At 36.2% G+C, this 17,608-nt stretch overlaps 1 protein-coding gene across 1 annotated transcript in view; it reads left to right on the plus strand.

Annotated features, from left to right (window-relative positions):
* The window catches only part of LOC136799969 (BTB/POZ domain-containing protein 16-like), a 33,452-nt gene extending 22,467 nt beyond the window's left edge, over positions 1-10,985 (plus strand). The window contains exons 16-21 of the mRNA XM_067056594.1: positions 3,798-3,875; positions 4,486-4,581; positions 4,882-4,959; positions 9,050-9,110; positions 9,402-9,451; positions 10,792-10,985. Coding sequence (XP_066912695.1) covers positions 3,798-3,875; positions 4,486-4,581; positions 4,882-4,959; positions 9,050-9,110; positions 9,402-9,451; positions 10,792-10,860 — 432 coding nt within the window. The 3' untranslated portion in view covers positions 10,861-10,985. The remainder of the gene's footprint in view (positions 1-3,797; positions 3,876-4,485; positions 4,582-4,881; positions 4,960-9,049; positions 9,111-9,401; positions 9,452-10,791) is intronic.
* Positions 10,986-17,608: the final 6,623 nt, after the last annotated feature.

Genomic DNA, 17,608 nt, shown 5'->3' on the forward strand with positions numbered 1-17,608 from the left:
CTGTCAACGTTAAACGTTATTATATATTTCCAGACAAATAGATTTGCTTTGCTTTGAAACACTTTTCATTACTTGCCGTGGATTTTGGGGAATAACAGAAGCTAGAGGTAACCAACCCTCTTGGGACTGCCTCATTATCTGAAGTGATCCAGCCCAATATTTGAAATGCAAGCGTCACCACCACAAACCAACACACAAGTGGCTGTCGTCAATGAATTGAAAACGTGTGATCGATGCGACAAAAAGTATAAAGGTAATGCTGGACTGAAGAATCATCAAAGATTCTGTAAAGCAAAACCAAAAACAGCTCCAGCACTGTCTCCTCTCGTCGAGACTCCAGACCAACCATCAATAGCAGAAAATGACAGCCAACAATCAGAACAATCAATACCAACAAACATTCAAAATAAGATTCCATTGTATACATGGGGAGACTACGACAACACCCACGTGGTAAGAAGTATTGAATACATATATGAGAAGATTGTATATTGGAGGAGAAATTTATTTATGCTGCCATTTGGCAAAGTTGGGAAGAGCTACATTGAACAAAATAACTATCTTCTCAACGAATGGTTACATGACTCTCCCTTAGCAAGTATATCATTCAAAATGATAATGGTTATGCCTCAGTTACTTCTTCAAAAGCCTTCACTGAAATCCAAAGCGAAAGATCACAGTGCTCACCTAAAAAGAAGGCTGGAGCTTTGGATGAAAGGAGAGTTCCATCAACTGCTAGAGGAAAGTACAGCAATTCAACAGAACTTAAAAAGTTCGAGCAAACCAAAAACAATCGCAGAAACCTCGAAACGCTTCCTGAAAGAAATGCAGAGAGGCAACATTAATGGAGCCATAAAAATCCTGACAAATAACATGGAGAACGGCATCCTTCCCATCAATGAAAAGACTCTCCAACTTCTTCGTCAAAAGCACCCTGAGGCGAAGGAGCCACCAGAAAACGCATTGCTCACCGACAAGGAAAAGCCAGTCCATCCGATCAAATTCGAAATGAGTGACGAAGAGATGGTGAGAAAAGCTGCATCGACAACGTAAGGTGGTGCTGGTCCATCGGGGCTGGATGCAAATAGCTGGTGCAGAATTTTAACATCGAACTGTTATGGCACCAGCTCTTCTGATCTATGTAAAACACTAGCCCTAGTGATAAAAAGGCTATGCACCGAAAAAGTGAACTCCTTATCAATCGAAGCACTTTTGGCATCTAGACTTATACCACTGGACAAAAACCCTGGACTTCGACCCATCGGAGTCGGAGAAATCCTCAGACGAATAGCCGGAGAAGTCGTCACTGCTGCTCTTCGTCAGGAAATCATCTCATCAGTCGGCTGTCTTCAAACTTGCGCAGGGCTAGAAGCAGGGTGTGAGTCAACTATCCATGCCATGCGAACCAAATTCGATCAAGAAGAATCAGAGGCCGTCCTGTTGGTCGATGCGAGCAATGCTCTCAATGCTATTAACCGAAAAGCGTTTCTTCACAATGTTGGTATTGTATGTCCACCTCTCGCCATATTCGCTCGTAACTGTTATGCCGAGAACCTGCGGCTATTCGTAATCGGTGGAGTAGAGATATCTTCGAAGGAGGGTACAACGCAAGGAGACCCAGTCGCCATGGCGATATATGCTGTCGCAATAATACCCCTGATCTTCATGCTAGTCAATGCGAGCATAACAAAAAATCACGCTACTGTATCAGCTGGTTTTGCAGACGACCTGACTGCAGCTGGAAAAATCGATGAGCTTTTGTTTTGGTGGAAGCAATTATGTTCACTTGGTCCCGATTTTGGCTATAGATTATCCTGAGGCAACAAAGTCATGGCTCTTCACCAAGCAACGATTTGAAACAGCTGCTAGAAGTACCTTTAAAGATAGCAAAGTAAATGTAACCGTTGAAGGAAAAAGACATCTCGGAGCAACGATTGGCTCAGAGGGCTATAAAAAGTCCTTCGTCCGGGAGAAAGTCAAGGAACTAATTGACCAATTAAAAGTCTTGTCAAAAATTGCCCAGATCGAACCGCAGGCAGCATACACTTGCTTTACGGCAGGCTTCAAACACAAGCTAACATACCTGATGCGTACGATTCCCAACATCGTAGATGAGCTAGCGGAGTTCGATTTTGTTTTGGACAACGAGTTCATACCTGCCATAAAAGACGGTATTCATTGTTCCCCCATCGAGCGGCAGCTGATTTCACTCCCAACGAAAATGGGAGGTCTTGCTATCCCTATCTACACCGAGCTGTCCGACCAAGAATTTGAAAACTCGATCAAAGTCACTCGAAGTCTCTCAAATGCTATCCTTCAACGAAAGCATTTTCTTCACGAATACAACGAAAGTCACGGCATCAAAAGAGAAATCCGTTCCGAAAAATCCAAGAGACAAGAAGCCAGACGGAAAACCATCATCGAACAACTTCCGATCCACCAGTGAAAGGCCGTTGAAATAAGTTCCGAAAAAGGCGCTTCTATCTGGTTGACGACGCTACCTCTTCTTGAAGAGGGGTACAATATCCCAAAGAACGTATTTTGGGACTTGATTCGCCTTCGATACGGGTGGAATCTAAAACGTCTACCAGCCAAATGCGAGTGTGGTGAAACGTTTACGATTGAACATTCACTCACGTGCAAGAAAGGAGGATTTGTTTCACTTCGTCATAATAATTTACGAAATTTGACGGCAAACCTTCTGAGTAACACATGCAAGGATGTTTGTGTTGAACCAGCACTTACACCTCTCACTGGAGAGGAGTTTAATGAACGCTCAGCTATTGTTTCAGGCAATGCACGTTTAGACATTAAAGCACGGGGTTTCTGGCAAGCAGGACAGTTGGCCTTTTTTGATATAAGGGTATTTAACCCACTTGCCAAGCGATACGCCAACCAGAGCCTCAAAAAGTGTTTTGAAATAAACGAAAAGGAGAAAAAGAAATCTTATGGTGAACGCATTCTTCAAATTGAACACGGTTCATTTACTCCCCTCGTTTTCTCCGCTACTGGTGGAATGGGGCGAGAAACAACAAAATTTTACTCTCGTTTAGCAGAGACTCTCGGTGAGAAAAAGAACATCACCTACTCTCTAATGGTTACGTGGTTGCGAAGAAAGATTTCTTTCTCCCTAATAAGCGCTGTTGCTATGTGTATTAGAGGAAGCCGATCGTGTAGGTCGCAGAAAGAACTATTAGATTCACTAGAGGGGGGGGGTTTGTACTTTTACGGTGTGACGGGATTTGCCATTTTTTAGTACGGTATTACGGGATTTGACGAAAAAAGAGACGGGAGAACGGTATTTTAAAATCAGTCGGTGACGGTATTTAGGTACATTTTTGCCCTGTACAAGCCGGTGTGACGGTGTTATTATTTTTCCAATTTTCGGGATTCCGGGATTCAGCAAAAATTTTGACGGGAAAACGGTATTTCGAACCCCTACAAACCCCCCTCACTAGACAAGGGTAACCCCATTGTCAGTGAAACAATTGCAAATATCTAATTCCATTTTTTTTTATCTAATCTTATCATTTTTACCATGTTTTATCATCAAGATCCATACCGGGCCTTAGCTTTTTAATTTATTAAATATTTTTCTGTAATCTATGTAAATATTCGAGTTTACTACGTATACGTTTTTGTGATAAAGACAAAGTATTTTTCCTATTTCATTAAAAAAAAAGTCGAGGTCTCAAAAAAAAAAAAAAAAAATCTTGTAAATTTCAATAACACTAGCGGGGTGCTTATCCAGGAAAAATAAGAAAGAATGATTTTGAGACCTATTTTTTATCTTTCAGTTGCAAAGTGGAGGCGATATGAACATGACGACTCGTTTCGAAACGAACTCCTTACGATTCGGAACCATCCTAAAACGAGTGAGTCAGATGCGTTGAGAAATAACCACGCCTTTTAAAGGCAGTGTTATTATGATACTACACTGAGGAAGCCCGATTGGAAAGTTTTGCACCCTTCCATTGGAAGTTCTTAATAAAATGCAGCCTTTTAGCTCGTAGCTATTTTAAAGATAATGGGCGATACTAACTTAAGATTTCTTTGCGATTTTAATTACCCATTTTATATAAGATAACATATACACGTTTTTTTTTTAAGAAACTAGTTTTACCAAGCAACCTCGGTGTTTCTTAAGAAATTGGCCTTTTGAGTCTTAATGTTCCTTACATGTTTCTAAACTTTGAAAGGACGCATGTCGATAATACAATAGTCTATCAAAAGACTAATATTGATTTTCTGACTGATTTTCTTAAGTGCTTCTAACTGTTATGTAAGTATTTTTTTGGAACTTTGCCTTGATTGGAAGATTCTTAAAAAAAAACGAATTGAAAAATGTTGTTTTCTCATTCTCAGCCTCAGCATGTTTCTTAGATGTTTCTTAATTTTCAGGCTTTCTGAGCCTCATGTTTCTTAAAAGTGTGTTTCTTAAAAAAAAAAAACGTGTACGTCATTTTCTAACCGAACATTTTTCAGAACACATCACACCATTCAGAAGTGATCGCTTTGCACGGATTCTATTTCGAACTGATCGCATCACGTGAAGATGACCTTTGTATTTGTTACATGAAGGTATAAATTGTCAAGACAATTATTTTCCTGACCAAAGAAGGCCTAAACCCTGAACAAAATCTGTGTGATATTTAGTACTTTGACCACTAAAAACAAGAAAAAAAGTCGGTAGGAAAATTTTTAGACTTTTTACAAGTTATTTTTTGGACGTCACTTTTCGCTACATATTATTCTCCTAAATTGTACTTGTTCTATGCGCTGTGACTTTCTTTTATGTTAAATTACTACACATTTTTGTACCACAGATACTATAAAAGCTAAAGTTTTTATATTCTCTCTGTTTGTACATTTTTATTTTAGCGGTTGAGACCAACAAGTTCCTTGTTATCGTTTCGAGTATGCGAACGTCAAACTTTCTCCATCAGGCAAGATAGAGAGGTAAGGGCACATAGAATGACCGATGATATTTTACAGAAGGTTTAGACTAGTAAACTAGTCGGTTATTACTTATAACCTTATCATAATAAAACTGTCAATCAAATAATGTAAACACTAATTAAATATTCAGCGCGCGTGAGAGAAAAGGAAAATAACCGACTAGAAGCTTCTTCCAAGGCCCCCCCCAGCGGTTTGCGTGATTGCGTGATTGCGTGAATGGGCATTTTCGGTTGCGTGAATGCGTGAAAATTGAAAAAAAAATGCGTGAATGCGTGAATTGAAAAAACTTGCGTGAACGTGAAAATGTACTTTTTGATTGCGTGAATGAGTGAATCTGGGCTATTTTGTGCGTGGAATACGTGAATTTTCCCTTTTTTCCACCAATTATGAGCAGTTTTCCCGATTTTCCAATGTTTCCCAAAAAATTTCCCGATTTCTGAAAAGTCGGGTTATTGCGTGAAACTCAAGGAAAATTTGCGTGAATGCGTAAATTTCGAAAAAAAATTGCGTGATTGCGTTAATTGAGGGTCCGCTGGGGGGGGGGGGGGGGGCCTCTTCCAACGCCTTTTTTCTTCACCTAAAATTGTATGGAGAGACATACAGATTTATATGGGTCTGTTTTCAACGACTAGTTTACTAGTCTACAGAAGGTTGAGAATATAATATTTTTCATTGATTAACCCTCTCCAGAAATTGCGGACACCTGCTTCCCCCCCCCGGGGGGTACTTAGGCAAAATGGGTGCCGGGTATGTGCGAGCCATAAGGGTACCTTTTCTCATTCCTCAAAAGTCTCTCAAAGGGGTACAAATTCAAAAGTTGGTCTCTGAAAGGGTCCCAAAATCACGAAAATCAAAGATTTCTCTCTCAAAGGGTCGCGATTTCCAAAAAATTTGACCAAAATTTGGTGAAAATCAAACCAAAATTTGGAAAAAATGGACCAAAATTTAGGAAAAAGTCTCTCAAAGGGTCCCAAAATCACCAAAATTTTGTCTCTCAAAGGGTCGATTTTCGATTTTCGGCTCGGACATACCCGTCACCTCGCAAACCCAGTACCCCCCGGGTTTCCCCCTCCCCCTCTCAACCCTTCCCAAACAATTGTTGGACACCAGAAGATTCAATAAGGAATTTTACAGATTTTTGGACCTACCCCGGTGGAGGTCCTATAAATTAACCCGTGTTCGTTAGTTAGTTAATTCGTTCGTCGACCGTAGTACAGTGGTAGAGCATCCGGCTACGGTTCGCAAGGTTGTGGGTTCAACCCCCAGCCGGGTCATACCAAAGATTCCCAAAATGGTACTTGATGCCTCTCTGCTTGATGCTCAGCAACTAAGAGAAGGATCAAGGGTAAGTGGAGAAATCCAGGGAGAAAGAGTGGCGCCCTCCCCTACCTTCGGGTAGATAGCTATCGAAAGAGGAGCCTTCGGGTCGCCTCCGACTGCGGTCGCAGACTTACTTACTTACTAATTCGTTCGTTCGTTAGTTACCAACTTTTCTCGAGATTGGCTCATTCAATTTTTCTGATTTTTTGCACAAAGGTGCATTACTATAAACCCTCGAATGTGACGGAGCCCGATTTTCGAAAAAAAAATTTTTCCGGCCGGTAGAACCGGAAATGTCCCGAAAAAAGCGGTTTTTTTGAGATTTTCTCGAGATTTTATCATCAGTTTTTTGCGATTTTTTGCACATAGATGCACATTAGTACTGCCGAAAAGGTGTCGAAAACCGTTTGCCGAAAAAAATTTTTTCCCGGTCTGTAGAACCGGAAATGTGCCGGAAATCGTCGTTTTTTCACATTTCCGTCACATTTTTTCAACTTATTTAATTGTTTCTTTACAGAAAAATGTTCTTTATGATGATGCCCAAAACTTAGCATCGTTTGATTTCCAAAAAAATCATCCTTTGAATCCGGAACTCCTTAAAAAATCGCAAATCGCCAAAAAAACCGGAACAGCCGTAAAACCGTTTTCCGGTAAAACGGTTAAAACGGTTTTCCTTCATTTTTTCAACTTATACTCGACAGATTTTTCATGATTTTTTGCACAATGATGTAAAATGGCAATGCCCAAAATGTGACAGAGCCCAATTTTCGAAAAAAAAAAAAAAATTTTTCCGGCCGCTAGAACCGGAAATGTCCCGAAAAAAGCGGTTTTTTGAGATTTTCCTCAAGATTTTTCATTCGTTTTTTTGCGATTTTTTGCACATAGATGCACATTAGTACTGCCGAAAAGGTGTCGAAAACCGTTTGTCGAAAAAAAATTTTTTCCGGTCTGTAGAACCGGAAATGTGCCGGAAATCGTCGTTTTTTCACATTTCCGTCACATTTTTTCAACTTATTTAATTGTTTCTTTACAGAAAAATGTTCTTTAAGATGATGCCCAAAACTTAGCATCGTTTGATTTCCAAAAAAATCATCCTTTGAATCCGGAACTCCTTAAAAATCGCCGGAACAGCCGAAAACCGGCGTAAAACGGTTTTCCTTCATTTTTTCAACTTAAACTCGACAGATTTTCATGATTTTTTGCACAATGATGTAAAATGGCAATGCCCAAAATGTGACTCCTCAATCTGTGATGAAATAATGAAAACTGAAAACTAAAGTCTGTCCAGATATAATTGGCAGTGGAAACAAGAATGCCTGTAACTTTTGATAGTCAAATATAATTATGGAAATTTTTTTTGCTTGTTTTAGAGAATCAAAAGTGCTATATTTGAATGTATTTTTGGTTGAAAAATTCGTAATTTTTAGCGGTTAAATTTGCGATTGCAAAAATTGAGCTTTTTTTCTACTTATGCTATAACGTTCATTTTTACACCAGTGGTAGTTCAACCTTAGGTTAAGAAGTTTGTTAAATTTCAAGGCAAACAGAAAAGTCCTTCGGAAGATATGGGACCCGAAATACCCCTTGGTAGCACTTTTCTGTGAAATATCAAATCTCCAACTTATTACTAAAAACGGGGGTAGTGATATGATTGATAAAACAGTTTTTCGATCATAACACATTTTACGATCTTTTTAATGACCTCATAGCCAAGCTGTGTTTAGTGTTTTGGGAATTAGCAAAGTTCTTTAATGACTTAAAAATAACAAAGACAATATAAGTTCATGCCTATCTTTTCAATAAAAGCAATTATACTGTGATTTCACTTCGTTTCGAAATAATCAATGATACCAATGAACCAACACTTAACATTTTCCAACTTTTAATTGCACTGTTCAAAAAAGATAACCTATAACCCCCGTTTTTAGTAATAAGTTGGAGATTTGATATTTCACAGAAAAGTGCTACCAAGGGGTATTTCGGGTCCCATATCTTCCGAAGGACTTTCTTGTTTGCCTTGAAATTTAACAAACTTCTTAATCTAAGGTTGAACTACCACTGGTGTAAAAATGAACGTTATAGCATAAATAGAAAAAAAGCTCAATTTTTGCAATCGCAAATTTAACCACTAAAAATCGCGAATTTTTCAACCAAAAATACATTCAAATATAGCGCTTTTGATTCTCTAAAACAAGCAAAAAAAATTTCCATAATTATATTTGACTATCAAAAGTTACAGGCATTCTTGTTTCCACTGCCAATTATATCTGGACAGACTTTAAATGTTTTTTTTACTTCAGTTTTAATTTTCTCTGAATGATTGATTAAAGTGTCGATATTATTTTTCTTTCACCGTTAAACATCGATGCGTTTCTTAATTGCTTTCTCCGTTCCAATAGATATATAAATCGAAATTTAAAATTATACATTACTTCCATTAAATTCTAATTATTCGTTTTATAAATAGGTAGGTCCATTAAAGTATTACTTGTTTTCTATCCATTTTTGCTACTATATCATCAACTGAGGTTTATAAAATCTACTGCAATGTCACAGACATTTTAAAGACATTTCCCTACTGGGGTGAACGACCATTGGTTGCAGTTTCTTCATACCCTTGTTTAGATAACCTAATATTATGTAAAATACTCGGTAATTAAATATAACCTAAAATTAATCTACAAAGAAAATTTCGAGCGTTTAAATGTAACAAAAAGCAATCAAATGCAAGTAGAAAGTAATGCAGTAAACCATGTACTTCAAATTCCAGGTGCGGTATAATATCAAAGTTCAATGGAAAACAATGGCAGGTTATAAGGCTGATTCACTAGGTAAGTCATTCCCGAAGTGATTGTTGTAGATTCCGAAAACCAAGGTACCTTAAGGAAGAAATTTTTGCGGGAAGAATTTCTCAGAATTAAAAAAATCACCTCTAAAATGGGTCTTTTTAAGGCAAAATAGGCCATATTCTAAACAAAAAATTAGCTTATCCGCGAAATCAGATTAAATTTGGCGTAAATTTCTTCCCTTTAGGTATGGGGAAGTCTATTTGCTAAGGTTCATTCAAGTTTACAAAAGTGACGATAATAAGAGTATAATGGGTTGCTTGTTTTATTTCACAGGAGCTACCACTCAAGTTATCGGATTCAATGAGCGATCTGCTGAATCACAGGTTTGTGGCCTGGCATATTTTCAATAATAATACCCCTTTCACTTGTCAATCAACAGCAAATTTCTTAATCAACGTTTATGTGTTAATAGTTGAGACGGTTAGTTTGCCATTTCTCTAGATCCCGGTTGACAAAAGATAGGAAAGTGCTTTTATGTGTGAACGTGGCCTGTGGCAAACCCAATTGCACTTCTCTCAGGTGCCTAATTAGACGATCCTACCATCTACACAAGATCACTAAAAAAGAGTGATTATTTGAAAATGGTGGTTAGCCCGGAGCGGAGTTAACCGTGGCTGACTTTGCGCATATATATTTTCCCGCGTTTACTGACGCCTCATTGAGTGTTAATTTTCTGATTTTTTTCCCCTTTATTAATTTTTGGAAATATTTTCCACTGTCAAAAGAAGAGTCCCTTATTTTTCTCTAGATAACCAGGCTTTAGTCTATAACCACCTTTTGAGGTATAATTCCCTTCTCCCGGTAATTAAAGTCTATTCACGATAAGTGTGCACTCTTTTTTCATTTACCTATAACTTTTGAAGGAATTCTTCAATCTTTATAAATTTAGTATCATTGGAAAGATATTAGTGAGTGGACTAATTTGAAATAAAAAAAACTTTAAAAAGATTATAAAAATGAAGATGAAAATGAAGAAGAATAAAATGAAGATCTTGTAGAAAAGTGCTATAACTATCATTTTCACTGAAGTGAATCCTTAATCATCGAACGTCATCACTGTGAAAAAAATTCTCAAAAATAATCATTCAGTCAAAAGATATCAAACAAAGTTGTAAGCTGATTGCGACGTCTAAAAAGGCTGTTTTCTGCAGTTTTTTGCTGTTTTTTGGGGTCAATCACTTATTAACTTTGTATCATAACTTTATATTGAATAAATATTTTAATGAAATTTATTCACAGTAATGATCTCCTAAGATCAAAAAATTTCTCCAGTGAAAATGAAAGTTATAGCACTTTTCTACAAGATGTTCATTTTTTTCTTCTTCATTTTCATCTTCATTTTTAGAATTTTTTGAAAAATTTTTTAATTCAAATTGTTCCACTCGCTTATATCTTTCCAATGATACCAAATTTATAAAGATTGAAGAATTCCTTCAAAAGTTATAGGTAAAAGAAAAAAGAGTGCACACTTATCGTGAATAGACTTTAGGACCTCCTTTTACTAAAATTTGAAGATTTTTGTTCAACCCCTCCCTCGTTTATTATACACTTGAGAGTAAATTTTCCAGATTTTTTTATTGTAAGTTTGGAAGACTCACTAAATAAGACCTTATGACTTCAGAGAAATTTGAAACTCACACTCCTTTTTCTTTGTTTTTCACAGAAATTGACGACCAAAGTAGCGAATACAGATCTTTTCGTATCTTTCCATGTCTTCTTCCCACCCTCTTGAAACCAAATGCTAGGAAAAATAGTTTGTATATAATATTTAATCGAAAGGATTGTTTTTTTATGAAATTAATATGTATATATTGTCATTATTTTTCAAAGATAATATATTTTTATTTTTGTACCCAACATTTTAAAAAGTCTTTTCTTTACATTTCTCTTATGCGATGGAGTTACCGTATTTGACTAAAATCGAGTTTACAGGGCCAACGCCATGAAATTGAAAGTGGGGGGGGGGCACTGAATATAGAGTTTAAGGACTCGGGTAACTTAATGCATGTCCCAGAATTGCATTAATTTTTCCGCCCCAGTTCCAGTCCCTAAACCATAACAAACTATACATTTTTGAAAGCGTATTTGGATGTAGAATACCGTATCCAGTGTAACTTAAATTCTTTCTCAGTATAATTAGAGATATCTTAAGAAAACCTGGTTATGACGTCATGATTGATGACGTCATAAATACAAAAAGTTGAATATCTCGAGAAATATAAATCAAAACTTTATGAAATTTGGACCAGTGATAAAGTACATTGAGATGTTTCAAAAATTTTTTAAAGTATTTCCTAAAATTAATGACGTCAGCAGAAATTGCAAGAATTCATCAGCAAATTTTCAAATTATTTGAAAAAAATTCTCCTCCTCTTGAAAAGTTCTATCATTGGTTCAAATTTCATAAAGCTTATTAGTTCTTGAGATATTAAACTTTTTAAAATTATGACGTCATAATCACGTTTTCTTAAAAAAACTCAAATTCTGCTGAGAAAGAATTTAAGTTACACCATGAACATTAAACGACTGGACATCCATCTCCTTTGTCTTTTTGTAGAAAAGGCTGCTAGCTTCGTTGCCGCCTCGTTAAAAGCATAAAATGAAACAATAGATTTTGATGATATACCACTTGGGAGTACCTTGCTAACAACGTCAAAACTTCGACAAAAGTCTCTGTTGTTCTACTCTTCTCAAGTCTTTTATCTATATCATAACAAAAATAACAGAGGCAAAATCATCGTCAGCTTGTCAAAACTCCGACTAATATTTCTAAATTTTGACTTAAAAGTGTCTAATAATTTTAGAAAGTGTCGCATTCTAATTTCGATATTCTTATGACGCAGGCTCTAAACTTTGGCAAGCTATTTTTTTCAAGTCATAAAAAAAATTATTGAAGTGACAAAAGGGATTCAAAAGTATACACGCAGTTGAAATTCTGCATTTTAGAGTTGAAAATGTTGATAAAATATATTACAAACTTGTGAAAAAATTCGAAAATAATTTTTTTGTTGATTGGGAGTAATGTTCAAGCTCTATCAATCCTTTTACCTAAATAATTCAAAGAAATAAAATTATGACGGAATATTGTCGGATTTTTTTCATACCAATTTTGAAATACAGGCGGCAACGAAGCTCGCTTCAAAGAGACAATAAAAGATAGATGTCCGGTCGTTTATATGTTCATGGTTACACCGAATACGATATTCTACATCCAAATACGACATGCATTAAGTTACCCGAGGAGACGCAATCAAAAATTTCTACTTTGCAAAAAAGTGGGCAAAAAAACATCACACTTGGTCCCTTAAAATAAGGTTATTATACTGGATCAAAAATAAACTGTATTAAAAATTAATTTATAGCCCAACTGTTTACCTTAAGGGAACTTATTTCGGCGGGAACTAATTTTGGCGAGCAGCGAAAATCTTAAAAAAATTTAATTTTGGCGGGAACTAATTTTGGCGAATGAAAGCGTAAATCTGTTCTATTTTGCCTTATTTTGAGCAATTTTGATGAATTTCAGGGGTCATTTAAGCAAGGAAACAAAAAATTTAATTTTGGCGGGAACTTATTTTGGCGAGTGAGAAAAATATTTAATTTTGGCGGGAACTAAATTTGGCGAATTTCGACTAAATTCGCCAAATTCGCTAAAATTAGTTCCCGCCAAAATAAGTTCCCTTAAGGTAGTATGGAATTCAAATAAAGTATCAGCGAGAGTAGCACAAACTGGAAATGCAATTTTTAAAATTTTTGGTTATCTAAGGTGTAAAAGAGCAAAAACGCGCCAAAATTTGTAATCAGAGGGGTCTTTTTGCGCCCTTTGTATTTCGGCTGTATATCAAGCAAATGTTAAAATTTCAAGTGTATAATACTTGTCAATCTTGACATTTTAATGCTTCCCCAAGTAAAAGAATAGGGAGTTGCCAGAAGGTTTAATTTCACCATATTTTATCCACCCACCGCCAACCCAAAATGACGCCAAAGGGTTGATACAGTAATCTGATTGAAGATCTGACCAATAAAACAAATGGCGACTCACAGTTAAAGATTTTTAGATGTGCAACCAAATCAAAATAGAATGTAACACATTTTTTGAACTATATTTCGTATCTTACATATTTGTCAACGTTTTCAAGAATATTACAATAAGTTACAATAGAGCTGTGAAATCTACGTTTATGTGGTAGAAAAAATCTTCCAGTTTTCTGTTTTAACAGCTTTTTGTATGAAAAAATGGTCAACCAACATTCACCGCCAGTTTACGCCGCCACACTGATAGATGCTGAGGAAAATTTTCCTCTATAAAAAGTCACTCGCCTCTTAAAACTAAATCGCCAAAATCTTCTGGATTTCTTGTTCATTGCTAAAAATATGATTGCATTTAAGGCTGATTGGGTTAACGAAACTGCACTCGTTAAAGGATAAGAAAATTCGAACCATCCTTTGTTTTCATCGCCTTCCATTTCATCGTAAAGTGCTCCGTTCAAAATATTGGAGATAGCAAACAAACTGAAACACACAAAACAACAAACCAAAACTGCAAAAACCATTCTAGATAATGCTCTATCGAAACTTCTAATAAATTTAGCATTGCTTGATCGAATTGTTTTCATCATGTTCACATGCCTGTGCATCATTATTCGAGCTCGGATGAAAAACCAAATCAAGGGGAAAAAGACCGATAGTCCAAGAATTATCGAACCAATCATAAATTCTTCCACCTTTTTGGTATATGTGCCGATAACAATAAGCGTGGAGTTTATACCAGTCAGAAAAACCATAAACAGCGTCATATAATTGACCCGTTTTTTCGACATCTTAGCATTATAATTGCTGACATATTTCATACAAGCATATCGGTCATAAGCCACCAAGCACAATATAAATGGCGAAAGCACGGATGCAAAACAGTCAAAGAACTGCAATATTAGCTCCACTGTGCAGTTTTCTTTTTCCGCGTACTTAATATAGATAAGCCCAGTAATTATTGGAGAGGCAAGGGACAAATACAAATCAGCCACACTCAAGTATAAGATCAACCGCATGGCGGGCTTGCGTATCTGCTTTGTTTTTAACAGGGTGTATATGACCAGTGAGTTCAAAGTGAAAGTTAACACGCCATTGACAATGAAATTGTAACCAACAAGGATTAATCGCTGCATGTTGTTCATATGAAACCTTCTTGAGTATAAATTGTCACAGGTGCTGATGTTAGCCATGCCGTTTACTGCTACCACTTATCTTTTACTTTTCTTCTTATTTTGCTTGATAACCTTAAAAAATAAAGTTAACGACGATATAAACAAAACACGCTTTTTTTTATAAGAATACACTCTTATGAGAATATTCATGTAAAATTGGCCAACAAATTAAGAACATGCTAAGAATATCACCATCATGGAATTCGGTATCTGAAGCTAAGAATGCCATTTGTAGAGTATTTTCAATTATCAATCGCCAATTATTCTCCGAAGTAAGGCTTACTACAGACGTATGTAAAATCTATTCTGAATTAGGATCCTAACCTAAGAATGCTGTAAGAATATTTTTGGATGATTTTCCCAAAAAGTTAAGAATATCCATCATGAAATGAAAAAACACCATTCTTATAAAAAAGCGTGTATGAGCAACATGGTATATAAATCAAACATGACCTAGGAGATCTTGTCTGTACACAGACCCAATATCTACGGCTAATTTCAAAATTCATTGCCGTAGAGGGTATAGAAGGCCCTAGGAGATCAAACATCATACATTTTGTCAAATTTGTTAAAGTTCCCTCCAGCCTCACATGTAAATGACACCAAGGACTCCGCTTGAAAACTCCTTCTACTTCTTCTTTCTTCAAAAAGAAATTCCTTTTTAGTCTCTACAATCCTGGACAGAACTGTTTGTCCACCCCCTCCCCCAATATCAATGTTGATGGTGAGTCTTGTAACATGCAACTTGCATGGGACTTGCCTGTGGAAAAAGGTCATCGGAAAGAAAGAGAAGCTTTTTCCCTTTTGGTCATTGTACCCAGATTGCACATTTTCCATCTTTCTGAATATTGATTGGGAAAGAAACTGGGAAGGAAAAAGAATTTTTGATGTGAATTTTGTTGGTCTTTTACCACTTAATTTTTAAAGAATATTGAAGTAAACAGATATTGGATCACGCATGTATTATCGCTTGCGCTTTTCAAAAAGAATTACCAATGTTAGTGGGAAAATTCCCATCCTTTATGATCTATCAATAATGACTCAGCACTGACGTTAGCTTCAAGCTCAAAGAAAAGAATATTTAGAAAGAAAAACAAACCCTCACAATAATATACTCTCTTTAAATTAGAATAGATCCTTTTGATCATGGAAGTACATATCCTGTCTCCAGACAATTTTTGGTCAGGGAAATTAAACACCTTAATATCGATTTTCATCTTGGTTCGAGATACATTTATAGCAAAGAAAAAGGGCCACTATAGACCTAATACCAATATCTTATCGATTATCAAAATCCCTTGCTTCCAACTTAAAATGACTACTTTTTTAGGATACTTTACGATTTTCCAATGTGAATATAACTTTGGCGCATTTTTTAATTTCGCTTAGCGAAAGTATTACGATAGCCTTCCGTGTATGTATGTATGTGGCGAGACATTTTTTGGGGCGCAAATTATGGCGTGGGCGTTTGGATGTGGGCGTACTACGGACAATATTCTAAAGGTGGACTCACTCACAAAGATAAAAAGTGATAAAAAACAGGGCTTTTCTTAATAAATTAAATACGCTAGTGCAAGAAGTGTAACCAAGCCTTTGTAAACATTCATCGTGAGAACTTTTTAAATGGCTGCTTGATTGCATTGCACATTGCAAATGCTTTTGAAACTTGCTGCTGCTGTATAAATTTTTATATCATGTTTTCTGGTCTTTCGTAGATCAAAAGTCACAATGTCCAGGGGGGGGGGGTAATTTCCAAAAAATGTTGTATCCTTCACCCCCCCATATTCAAACTCTTTTCTAGAAAAGTCCAATGATCTTGATGGTGGTGGGTCATCAGTCATATCAGAAAGCGAAGATAGTATACAACAGGTTCTTCTGACTAGCCATTTTTCTCAATTTTAGATAAATTCTAATGTTTATAGAAAGGGGGGGGGGGCGTACGAGGGTCCTGGACACCGAAATACCGACAATTTTTCACAAAATGACCGCAATACCGACATATTTTTTACGAAATACCGACACCGACATTTTTTTCAAGCTGTCGACAAAAGATGAATAGTATTTCCAAGATTTTGCTTATTATCATGTTTTTTTCAAAATTCTAATATGACATATCACATAAGAGGGATTTCTGAGAAATAACCCTTGATTTTAGCACCGTTTCTTTGACGTTTCGAGAAAAATTACCGTATCACCGATTGAAAATTTAACATTTTCCGTCACCGAAAAGCATCTCAAACACCGAAATACCGACATATTTTTTGTTAATCACCGAAATACCGACGCAAAAAAAGGTCAATACCGACACACCGACAAACTGGTACGCCCCCCCCTAGAAAGAAGTTGATATAAACTTTGCGCAAGTGAAAGAAGTCTTTATCACAAGTTCCCTCGAAGCACAAAATGAGGTTTCTGGCATCAAAGAATGAAAAGTTTATTTTTTCTTCTTCATTATAAAAAAAAAATTATTTTTCTCAAGTGTATTGCAATTCTCTGAATTATTCTGAATTGAAAGATCTTGTTTACGCTTTATAGAATCGAATTCTTCAGTCGCATTTTTTAAGGAATCTTTTTTTTAATGGATTAAGATTTTTCATTAAAAAAAACAGGGTATCTATGTGACCTGTGTGTACAATACATTGTGTATATTTTGTTTAACGCTTCATTCAAAATGCATAATGCTGCAGGAGTCACGTTTCACGCGTCTTCGTCGTTGATGTTCAAGTATTAAGCGAAATTTTCGACTTTAAGTCGTCTTGTCTTTCTTACATTTTTCCTACTTACATCAAGACGGTTTTTCTTCCATTGGGAAGAATTCCTGTCAAGTGTAAATATGTGGTCTCATTTGCTTTATAGTCAACTCATTGATTTATGTCAATATGTAATCAACTGGTTCCATAAAGCAGTTAAATAAGCAATTATTTCTGGTATGAAATTAATCGAATTTCTTTCTGACCACTGCTTTCTAAAATTAAAACCTTCATAATTGCTGTGTCCGCCTTTATAATTAGATCCAAATTTACCAAACCAAAAATATTGAAAAGAAAAATTGCTTGGGTATATGCACAAAGAGTAATGTATCATTGTAGTCAGAGTTAACGTTGAAAGTATAAACTTCGCCCTAAAAGTCGTCTTGGCCGAAATTCTTGTGGATTAATCTAGCCCTTTCAGTCCCGGAGTTTTCACAGCTACCTTCCCAGAGCCGTAAAATGAGTTTTTGAATGCGTTTACTTATGCTTCAATATCTCTGGATTCATTAAACCTAGGCCTCTCAAGTTT

The sequence above is a fragment of the Clytia hemisphaerica genome, unplaced genomic scaffold, assembly GCF_902728285.1.
Source record: "Clytia hemisphaerica strain Z4C2 unplaced genomic scaffold, Clytia hemisphaerica genome assembly, whole genome shotgun sequence".
NCBI lineage: Eukaryota > Metazoa > Cnidaria > Hydrozoa > Leptothecata > Clytiidae > Clytia > Clytia hemisphaerica.